General features: G+C 45.6%; 1 protein-coding gene across 1 annotated transcript in view; it reads left to right on the top strand.

Moving 5' to 3' along the window:
* Positions 1-11,468, top strand: part of LOC129184764 (potassium/sodium hyperpolarization-activated cyclic nucleotide-gated channel 2) — a 38,406-nt gene extending 26,938 nt beyond the window's left edge. The window contains exon 9 of the mRNA XM_054781038.1: positions 427-11,468. Coding sequence (XP_054637013.1) covers positions 427-2,687 — 2,261 coding nt within the window. The 3' untranslated portion in view covers positions 2,688-11,468. The remainder of the gene's footprint in view (positions 1-426) is intronic.
* The last annotated feature ends 241 nt before the right edge of the window (positions 11,469-11,709 follow it).

Below are 11,709 nucleotides of genomic sequence, written 5' to 3' on the forward strand. Positions count from 1 at the left end.
AGTCATTCTGTTTATTTCTCCGACGCAAAGTGCGAGTTATCATTAAGAACTGGCGGGAGGAAGGGTCGCCTTAATGATATGAAACATCAGCTGTCCACCACGTGCTTGAGCGTGTGCTTCCGCATGAGCAAACACACCATAGGCTTTGATTTTGTGGATTATTTCAAATCGTTCTGTTTATTTCTGTTATACAAGGTGGGGGTTATCATTAAGAAGTGGCAGGAGGAAAGGTTGCATAAATTATATCAACCATCTACAGTATGTCACGCGCGTGTGCTTCCGGATGAGCAAGCACATCGTAGGCTTTGATTGTGTGGATTATTTCAAGTCATTCTGTTTATTTCTATTCTGCAAGTTTGTGGTTATTAATAACTGGAGAAAGGAAGTATTGGTATCTAAAGTTTTCTTTCTTTTGCTGCTCTCCAGGCAGGAAAAACTCCATGCTACTGAGGAAGTCATCTCAAGGTGGCTCACTAGGGGGCAGTATGGGTCGTGGCGGGGGTCGTGGTGGAGGAGGTCCAGGGGCAGGTGCGGGTATGGCAGCAGGCAGTCTGGGCTCCTGTGACAGCATACTGGTACAGCAGATTGTTAAACACGACAGCATGCCAGCCATGCAGGACGCCATCGCAGCGGCCGCAGTAGGAAGAAGCGGCGTCATGGGAGGAAGTGGCACCATGTCCCCCAGGCCGCGCCCCATCATCTGGGCGCCGCTGGTTCATGCACCCCTGCAGACGGCGGCTGCCACCAGTAACGTGGCCATCGCCCTCATGCACCAGCAGCAGCAACAGCAGCAGCAGCTCCAACAGTTTCAGCAACATGCACTCGGGGGCGCTTTCTTCCTGCCCTCCCCTCTTATATCGCCATCACCCTCCTCCTCGTTCCCGCTCTCACCTCCTCGTGCCCCCGTCTTGCAACCTCTACGCCCCTCGGTCAGCTCCCTCATCGGAATGATGGCAATGAGCGGGATGGGAGGGTTATCTCCAAGAGGAGGATTCCCTGCCTCCCCCTCCATGATGGGCCCACCTGGTGGGTTGACAGGCCCACCTGGTGGGTTGACATCCCCACCGGTGGCCAAAACTCCCCCCACTCCAGCATCTTCCATGCCGACATCTGTCCAACAAGGAAGGACTCTTCACTACAACCTGCGCCTCCAGGCTGATCATCTTCCAGCAGTTGGTGGATCTGTTGCAACTCAATCAGGAGGAGGAGCATCAACCCCACCGTTAAACAAGATACAGACCCCAAACCCCTCCGCTGCCCCTGGTGGCCCAGTAGATAGCAACGCTCCCGTGAGCAGCCAGCAGGGGGCAAAAGAAGCTCTTCTGCGTCATGGTGGTAACAGCTGTCAGGGTCTACCAGCACTGGGCAGGCTGACTCAGGAGGCCAGGCTGCTGTCAGCGTCGCAGCCCACTCTACCTCACCGCTCGTGGGCTGGAGTGCAGCCTCATCCCCCTCTCCACCGGAAGGCGTCTGGAGGGAATTTGCTGGCAGCTCCTTTCCTGGCAGGGCAGTTAGCCCGAGGCGGCAGTGCGGGAATACTGACCTCCAATCCTGCAGTGCCGCCTGTAGGAAATATGACACAAATACAACAACAGGCCTCGGCTTCGATTCAGCCTACTATGTACACACAGTGTTCCCCTCACGCTGCACCCATGCCCACCTTCACAGCTCCACACATGCCTTCTGCCCCTGCCACCCCTTCACCGGTCCCCACCCCGCCATCTCCAACACCGATGATCTCACAGACCCCCCGACCAAAGCCAGCTCCCACTGGACTCTCCCGCTCCTCCTCGCCACCTCCCTGCTCCACTTCTCCCTCGACAGGAACATCCCCACTGTCGTTGTCAATGTCCCGTCCCAAACCCATCGCCACCCCTTCTCCTCGCTCTTCATCCCCTTCTCCATCCTCCACTCCTCCCCCATCCTGTGTCTCAACTCCAGTTCCACTACCTCAAACATTTGGAGCCAAGTCTTCTCTGAGCTCCTCGCCTCCATCTCCAGTGGTCACATCCACCATACCCCCACAAAGCGCACGAGTTAAGGCTTCCAACACGCCGCCCACTGCGTCACCCTTGTCGGGCCCCAGTCCTGCGCCAACCCCAATCCCGTCACCAACTATGACACCCAGACAAACTCCTACGCAGACACTTGCACCGCCTTCTCCACCAACATCCAACCCATCCCTGAGCAAATCCCCTAGTCCAACCTCCTGTCTTCAGCCTTCTGTCTTCGGTGCAGCCAGGACGCCCACCCCGAGCCAGATCCCCAAACCTTCCCTCACGCCTCCCCCTGTGAGCAGCAACTCCCCCACCAAAGTTAGGTTCACTGTCCATCCTGTAAAGCAAACCCTTACCCCAAGCACTACGTCCGCTTTGAATCGTCCCCCAAAGTCAGCCCCGAGCTCCACGAAGACCACCGCATCTCCGAGTGACTCTGCAGCTGCATCCGCCCACCTCCCGAAACAAATCACGACCTCAACCGGCGCCCCTACCCATCCCTCCAAATTCAGTGCGCCTTCCTCCCCGGCCAAGCCCTCGCAGGCACCCACCGTCACAGCCGTGCAGTCAACACACACTGCCGCGGCCACTACTAACACCTCCCCAAAGGGGGGTAAAAAGGACCCCCAGCTGTCACTGGCCAGAAAAGACTCAGAGGGGCTGAGACACAAACTGCCTGCTAACATGTAAAGATCAAAAAGAAGAAGAGCAGCAAGGAAGTAGCTTGTGCTGGCCAGCCATGTGATACAAAACAAAAACTTCTTCTGTGGACAACTTCATGTGTTTGCATTCACGCTAGGGTGTGATCGTGGTAGAACATCACGTGTTTATGTGACTCAACATGCATTGACATGCGTGTCACTGATTGTTGGAGCCAGCAAGGGCAGGAGTGCAGAAGCAACAAGCTGACAGTGGGTGGGAAAAAAAGAAACGGTTACTTCTACATTCCACGGTTGATTAAAAGAGCAATATCTGTGACACATCTTTCTATACTGTACCGAAGTCTCAGGCCACTGCTAGATTTGTTCTTTTGACAAGCAGCAATAGTCCCAAGGAGGACACAGACAGTTAACGATGACATGAATTCCAGTTCCGGTCCATTTGCTGTAAGTGTAATGATGCGTTCAAGGCACCTTCAAATCTAGGGGGTTCCAAAGTGCGGGCCAGGGGTAATTTGTGGTTTTTATTAGTGTAAGACATATTCTACACAATTACCATGAAACTAGCCCACCTTTAGGGGACTTACCAATTACCATATTATAACGACAAAAGTCGCACTTTTTTTCATGGTTTGGCTGGTCCTGCCACTTATACTCCGGAGCGACTTAGATATGTTTTTTTTTGCACACTGACAGCCACGTGAGGGCGCTCTAGGCTTGTGCGCCAGTATCACTCCTGTACCACTGAGAATTGACAATGTGAACACCAACTTATAAAGACAACTGAGACAGACGGATTGCAAACGCCCCCAAAAAGAAAATAATATTTTGCAGATTACAAGCTGCTAGTAAACTAGTTATGTTACATTGTTTAGGATATAGTTACCAAATAACTGTTAATATGCTACGTTAACATACCACATATTCACGTTACGTCAACAGACGCCTATTTTGCCTGTTGTTCTCCTTTTTATTGTTATTACTATAACTTGCCTTTCAAGATGAAATGTCTGTTCTTGGTCTCTGATTTTATCAAATACATTTCCCCCCAAAAATGCGACTAATAGTCCAGTGCGACTTATATACGTTTTTTCCTTCTTCATTGTGCATTTTTTTCTTATACTCCGGAGTGACTTATAGTCCGGAAAATACGATAATGGTCCACAAATCATTTGCCATTTGTCTAATGCAGTGGTTCCCAAACTTCTTACAGTAGCGTAACCCTTCAGGCATTTGACCTGAAGCCAGGTACCCCATGTACTGTACCTCCTGCACTGCACTTAAAAAACATACACCTTTTTATCTGAACCCACTTGAAATACTCAACATAATTCATTGGTTGATTCATTTCATAGTAATTCCGAGTCAAAAATGTGCATTTTGCATGATCACATTTTGATCAGTTTTGACCTGAGCACTGATAAATAGATCAGTAATCATCCTACATATCTTTTATTCCTGTTATTCTTGGCATTCTTCCGTTTGAATGGGCTGAATTTGATCATTTTTGTGCTGTGGTTTAAGTCTGGATATTAATTTAATACCAAACTGAAGGGAAAGTTTAACAATCACGATAAAGGAGTATCCGAAATACAAAAATACATACAACCAATGATAAAGCCTCATTTTGGGGGGGATGCCCACTCAGTGGCAGGTTTTCACCGCTGTCCCGTGCAGGGATAGGAACACCGAGCTCAACGAAATCTTCAAGGTGAAACACTCATAATGCACAAAATAATCAGCAAACTTACTTATTTGTTCATATGAACCAATGCCGTTCATACAGAGCATTGAACAACTACAAAGTATTTTTGATGGAGAAATTCTAAGCGGCAGGCGGCGAGGGATTACCGTATTCCAACAGCATTTCCACCACAAATGGGGGGCGCCACAAATGTGATTTACGGTCATGTGAAAAAAATGCAGACACAGAACACTTCTAATGGTGGCCTAATACTTTTGCGCACCTGCATGTCACAGGAAATGAGAAATAATGAGGTTTTTTTGAGGTGCCAGTTTGAAATCAGGCAATAGACACGAAGCCCTTTCGCCTTATCAGGTCGTATCAGAGCTGTAACAAATGTGGGACGTTGCCTGTGTGTGAGGGTGTTCCGCATTGTTAAACGCCTGACGCTTACTTCTCCTGCCCTGTTGTGTATTAAGTATTTTATACATCGCGCCTGTCTGGGTTTTGTATGAGAGGCACAGCCGCGACTCTGCTTTGTGTGCAGCTCGGACTTCCTTCTTGCTCGCCATCTTCACCAAAGTGTAACATGAGTAACAAAGAGACGCACTGTAGAGGTGATCCGCTTGTGAATAGTCCCACTTGTGTGTGTGTGTGTGTGTGTGTGTGTGTGTGTGTGGTGTTTTATTTGATTGGATTTTATTTTGCGCTGCTGTGACTTACTTTAGATACAGTGGAACGCCTTCAAGTCCCTCCCGTCTTTGCTGACCAACCCATCAAGTGTTCTTCTTATCACCTAACAGCTGACATACTCGCTCCATTGCTTCTGTCCACATAACATTTGACACCCAGAGCAACCGGTCACCCCTCCTGTTTTCCCTGGGAAACTCACGTATTTGGCCCTTTAAAGGAAAAGTGCACTCATTCATAATCCTTATGTGAGACACGAACGACCGTCCGGGCTTTTAGCCGTGTGGTCAGCGCTCTCGCTTCCCATTACAAAGGTCCTGTGTTCGCGTCCCGGTGCGGGCGTTGCGAAACAGCCCGTATGTACGGGACCTACGTACTTATCCGCCTATAAAGTTGTCTGAAAAAGTCTCAAACAAGCGCCAGCGACGCTCCATTTACATATAATGTGATGTGCATATTAACCAAGCTACAGCGACGTTATTGTTGTTGTTATTATTACATTGTCACGCTGATCCAACTACATTACTGGCATGTTGACACAGAGCCAGAACACACCGGCTAGCGACTAGCCAGCTAGCGACTAGCTTCACCACAGATGCGCCGCGCTACGGGCCTCAGACACGCCTCAGACGCTACCAAAAGGTAAGGCTTCATAATGGAGCTGCCACCACTGCTGCTGTGTTTTTATGTCTGAGTTTGGTGTAAGCCTTTGTTTCTATGTTGCTATGTGAAATCAATGCACCGAGCAAGGAAGCTACGGTAATGCTAAGAAATGGCCGAAATACGCAAAATACTGCTAGTATTACACGTGAATGTTACTAGCTGTTACTACATGCTCACAGCATGGATATAAAACCATCAAACCTTGTTGGAAGTTTTTGGAGGTGTTTTCATAGCGATCTATGTAGGCGGCATAGGTGTGTCCCATTACATGCACTACTGAGCTGTTGCTTTTTATCTGTTTTTATATATTTAAAACCACAGAAAGGAGAAAGTGTGTTCATGTCTCATATAAGGATTGTGGATGGTGGGCAAAATTTTAAAAAAGTGCAGTTTTCCTTTCACGTTCATGGAAAAAAATCCTCTTCAGTACTTTGTGTCCCACCTAGTCTTTGAGCCTGCTCGGATGAGAGGCCAAACGTCTTTGAACCTGAACAGTCCAGCCCTGAGATTCCAATGACCCGGACAAGTGAGAATATCACAGTTAATTGCTTCCTGACCCGACCGTGATAAGTGAATTGGGATGATTCCTTATTTATAAATGGAATACTTCCATAGTTAGAGCGTAGAAAACCTGTTTATGACCTTCTAAATATGGTTTTTAACATTATTAGAGCCCTCTAGACCTGAACTCAGACCTCTAAAGTCACCTATACACTCTTACTACCGAATATAGTAGACATAAGACGAGTAAATAAGCCATTTAAGACATAAGATAGTGATATAGGTGAAAAAGCATATTATCAGTATGAACGTCTGTCTTCGTTCTTTTTTTCCCCGTTTTTGCTGTTTGTTTGTTTGTTTGTTTTTTAATATTTCAACTTTCTTCTTATATAACCTTTTGGAAACTTTCTTCTTGTAATATTCAGACTTTATTCCCATAAATGTATAACTTTTTCCTCGCCCATTTTGCTACTAAAATGACATTATTTTTATGTGTTATGAGTTTATGGTTGTACAATTGCAAAAGATTTTCTTGTTAGAATACGACTTTTTTTCTGTTAATATTTTGACTTTGTTGTTTTTCATTTTTATTCTCCAACCATTTCAACATTCCTCTTGTAAATTCTCTTCTCATAATGTTATGACGTAATTCGAATACTGTGACTTTATTCCCATAATATTAGAACTTTTTTCCCAACCTAATTTTCCAAAAATTGTAACTTTTTGTTTTGTTTGTTTCTCATAATATTAATATTTTTTGTTTAATATTTCAACTTTATGCTAGTAATACAGATTTTTCCTCATAATATTACGATCGTATTCTCGTAAAATTACAACATTTCCTCGTCAGATTACTTTTTTTCTTAATATTTTGTCTTTATTATTGTAAAATTATTCCTGATTTTAAAATTTTTGTTGTTGTTTTTTTAGTTTTAGTTTTACTTAAATTATATTTTTAGAATGTGTCGCGAGGTGATTAAAAAAAAACAAAACAAAAACAGCCGCAGGCCACAAACCCCTGATATAGACTCACACGCACTGGAAGAGTTCCTTCTTGTTCTTTTTTTCACTTCCTGTTCAGTACAGTACTTCCTGTAGTGTCTATTGTCTCGTCAATGTAATATTACTGACACCTCGTGACCAATGTAGAATATTACATACATCACAAGGTCTTTGAATGCATCTTCTGAATGCCTTGTATTTGTATTTTATTTTATTTAGACAATTTTATGCTTAGACATGCTTAAAAATACATAGCAATTGCATAAATATGCCCATTTTTTGACTAATAATAAGTTGTGTTCAGCCACAAAACAGCATGATTTATGAATTAGTATTTTTTTTTTTATCGCGATAGAGTGAAGTCGCAAAATTCAAATTTTTGTAGCTTGTAGGCACTGTAAGAAAGATTTGCGCACGTATGAAAGCTTTATTGTCATTGTAGTCAAGGCATACAACAAAATGAATGACAGATAAGAGTGTAAAATACATGAACAACACAAGAACCTAAATAAAAATATGCCCAAATTGGGGAAAATCATGCAAAAATCCTTCATGGTTGCCCATGCTCCTTGTGTCTCTGGACACAGTCCCAAGTAAACATACAAGCAATGGCTAGTGAGGGTTTTGATTATGAGAAAAATCTGCTGTTGGTGCAAAAATGGATGCGATACGAGACAAGTTCTTTGAGAATAATGAGAGGCACGATTGAATAAAACTTGCACGCACGGAGACAAATCAATACAACCTGAACAGACGGCTCTTAGAGAAAATGTCTGACTATGCTATGCTAAAATGTTAGTTCATATAGGAAAGCACATTTGTGAGGGGAGACGGTGAAGGGCAGACTCACATGCCTAGACACCCGAGGCTATCTGAATCAGGTGCTAAGCATGTGGAGGACTTGTTTAAGCCTGGAGCAGATAATCGTCGCAGGTCAGTGTGACATACAAGTACATATGTATGTTAGCTTGTAATTATAACTACTATTAGTCACCTCAAATGGAAGAACGGACATATTTTATAAGTGCAATAACTTCCTGACAGCTTATGTGGGTGTGAGTCAGCCCAGTCCGAGGAGCGTGGCGTTGAACGGGTTCCACTGTGTACATACAGTATATATGTATATTCTTTTGCTGCTGTAAATAAACGTGCCTCCCTTTCCTTCCTCGCCGTGTGTGTCGTGTGCTCCCCTCGCGCCTCCCGTGGCTTTCATCTCTTGTCCGTCCCGCCGCCTTTCATGTGATTTTGCTAACGATCGCCCCTTTTCCCTCTCCGTTCCCTCGACACTCTGCCTCCTGTCCAACACTGTCGCTTGCGTTTCCGCCCATGTTTGATGTTCTGTGTGGGTAGCAACAAGGATACCATGATGCCTAGATGATACAAATATAAATATATATATATATACTATATATTTAAGGACCGAATGTTTTATTTTCTATTTATCACAACTTTAGCTTTTGAGTGGAAAAAAGAGCAAATAATGTCAGGAGGGTGACGGAGGTGATGATGTTGTATGTCTGGATATCAAAATAAAGCGTCTTTAGATATCACCGCGTGTGTGGACTGTGTTGAGGCTAGGGGTGTCCCGATGCAGCTTTTTCACTTGCGATCCGATTCCGAAGTTGCAGCCTTGAATATCATCCAATGCCCGGGATCAGCACAGATCATAACTACTTGTGTATTGGCATGTGGAAGGAGTGAAGTTTCAAGATTCAAGATTCAAGAGAGTTTTATTGTCATGTGCATGGTAAAACAGCAGTTATACCATGCAATGAAAATCTTATTCTGTTCATTCTCCCAAGGAAAAGAAAGAAAAACACAAGAAAGAATAAGAACATAAGAAACATAAACACATATACATAAATACCAAGAAATTAAGCAACAACAACAGAAGAGACATTAATGCAAGTAAATAATACAAATAAATAAATAAATAAATAAAGTGCTATGAGTGTGTGTTGCGTGTGGCGTGTCTGAGTGCTTCATTGAGAAGCCTGATGGCCTGTGGGTAAAAGCTGTTTGCCAGCCTTGTGGTCCTGGACTTCAAACTCCTGTAGCGTCTGCCTGACGGTAGGAGTGTGAATAATGAGTGTTGTGGATGTGTGCTGTCCTTGATGAGGTTGTGTGTTCTGCGTAGGACTCTAGATGTATAAATGTCTTGCAGTGAGGGGAGGGCTGCCCCAACAATGTTCTGTGAGGTCTTGATCACCCGCTGGAGTGCCTTCCTATCACGTGTTGTACAGTTACCGTACCAAACAGTGATGGAGGCGGTAAGGACACTTTCGATGGTGCATCTGTAGAAGCAACTCAGGATTGTGGTGGACATGCCAAATTTCCTCAGTCTTCTCAGGAAGTACAGTCTCCTTTGGGACTTCTTCAGAATTTGTTGGGTGTTGTGAGACCAGGTGAGGTCCTCGCTGATGTGTGTGCCAAGGAACTTGAAGGTTTTCACCCTCTCCACCTCAGTCTCATCAATAAACAGGGGTCTATGTGGCTCCTTTTCCCTTGTTCTTGGGTCGATGATCATCTCTTTAGTCTTATCTGTATTGAGAAGGAGATTGTTATCACGACACCAAGCTATGAGGTCCGCCACCTCTCTTCTGTATGATGTTTCAACACCTCCAGTGATCAGGCCAATGACTGTAGTGTCATCCGCAAATTTAATGATGCTGGTGTTGTTCTGGGAGGCCACGCAATCGTAGGTGAAGAGCGTGTAGAGGAGTGGACTCAGCACACACCCCTGTGGGGTCCCAGTGCTCACAATTCTTGAGCTGGATGTGCGGTTGTGGACTCTGACTGACTGGGGTCTGCCTGTGAGAAAGTTAAACACCCAGTTACAGAGGGAGGGGGACAGGCCAAGTGTGAGGAGCTTATTTGTGAGTTTGTGGGGGCTGACTGTATTAAAAGCGGAGCTATAGTCTATAAATAGCATTCTGACGTATGTGTCCTGGCCCTGTAGGTGAGAAAGGGCTGTGTGGATGGCAGTGTTGACTGCATCATCCGTGGACCGGTTCTGGCGATATGCAAACTGTAGAGGGTCCACAGTTGCCGCCGGGATGCTCTTTTTGATGTGGGTCATGACTATCCTTTCAAAGCACTTCATAACAATAGGAGTGAGTGCTATAGGGCGATAGTCATTCAAGCAGGTCACGTTGCTCTTCTTGGGTACGGGCACTATGGTGGTGGACTTAAAGCAGGTCGGTACAGATGCTTGTGCAAGCGACAGGTTAAATATGTCAGCAAGCACATCAGCTAGCTCTGATGAGCAAACCCGAAGTGCACGTCCTGAGATGTTGTCTGGGCCTGCTGCTTTTCGTGGGTTTGTTTTGTTTAGAACCCTGCGCACATCAGCTGATGTCACCATGAGAGGTGCGTCCTGTGTGCTCCCCAGGTTCAGCCACCCTCTCTGCTCATCAGAAGTTTGGGTGTCAAAGCGGGCATAGAACTCGTTCAGCTCATCTGGAAGTGTGGTTTGGCTGGACGTGGCTACGCTACTCTGCTGTCGATAGTCTGTGATGTGCTGGAGCCCCGCCCACATGCGCCGAGGGTCTGAGGTGGAATAGTAGCCCTCCAGCTTCTGTCTGTACTGTCTTTTGGCCTCTCGTATGGACCTCCTCAGGTCATATCTGGCCTTTTTGTAGTCATCAGCGGTGTCCATGACAAATGCAGTCGAACGAGCACGTAGCTTAGCCCTTACATCACAGTTCATCCACTGTTTTTGGTTAGGGTATTTTCTGTAATACTTGGTGGTGGTAACAGTCTCTATACATGTGCTAATGTAGCCAGTAACAGCAGAAGCATATTCATCCAAATCAACAGTACAATCTTCCCTCCCCGCTGCAGTTTTAAACACATCCCAGTTTGTGCAGCCAAAGCAGTCCTGAAGTACTTGATCAGTTTCTTCATTCCATACTTTAACTGCTGTACTTACAGGGGGAGCTTTTTTGAGAAGTTGTCTGTACGTTGGATAAAGGAATATAGAGATGTGGTCAGCCTTTCCAAAGTGCGGTCTTGGAACAGCCTTCAAAGCACCTTTCATGTTGCAGTAGACTTGGTCCAGGATGTTATTTTCCCTTGTGGGAAAGCTCACATACTGGTAATATTTGGGGAGGACAGTCCTGAGGTTACAGTGGTTGAAATCGCCAGATATAATGAATACAGCGTCTGGGTGTTTGGTCTCGTGTTTATCGATGATGTCATGCAGGAGGCCTAGTGCATTAGCAGTGTTAGCTCGTGGTGGGATGTAAACAGCAGTTAAATACACAGCGCTAAACTCACGAGGTAAATAAAAAGGTCTGCATTTCACCATCAGCAGCTCAATGTCCTGCGAGCAGTGCTTTTCCATCGTCTGTACGTCTGTGCACCACCGTTTGTTTACGTAAACACAGACGCCGCCACCTCTGTGTTTACCAGACGCTAAAGTCCGATCTCCCCGGTAAGCAGCAAATGATTCCAACTGGATCGCCGAGTCCGGTATATCCTCCGTCAGCCAGGTTTCTGTGAAGGTGAGGAC

This window comes from Dunckerocampus dactyliophorus, chromosome 7 (assembly GCF_027744805.1).
Source record: "Dunckerocampus dactyliophorus isolate RoL2022-P2 chromosome 7, RoL_Ddac_1.1, whole genome shotgun sequence".
In the NCBI taxonomy this organism is placed as follows: domain Eukaryota; kingdom Metazoa; phylum Chordata; class Actinopteri; order Syngnathiformes; family Syngnathidae; genus Dunckerocampus; species Dunckerocampus dactyliophorus.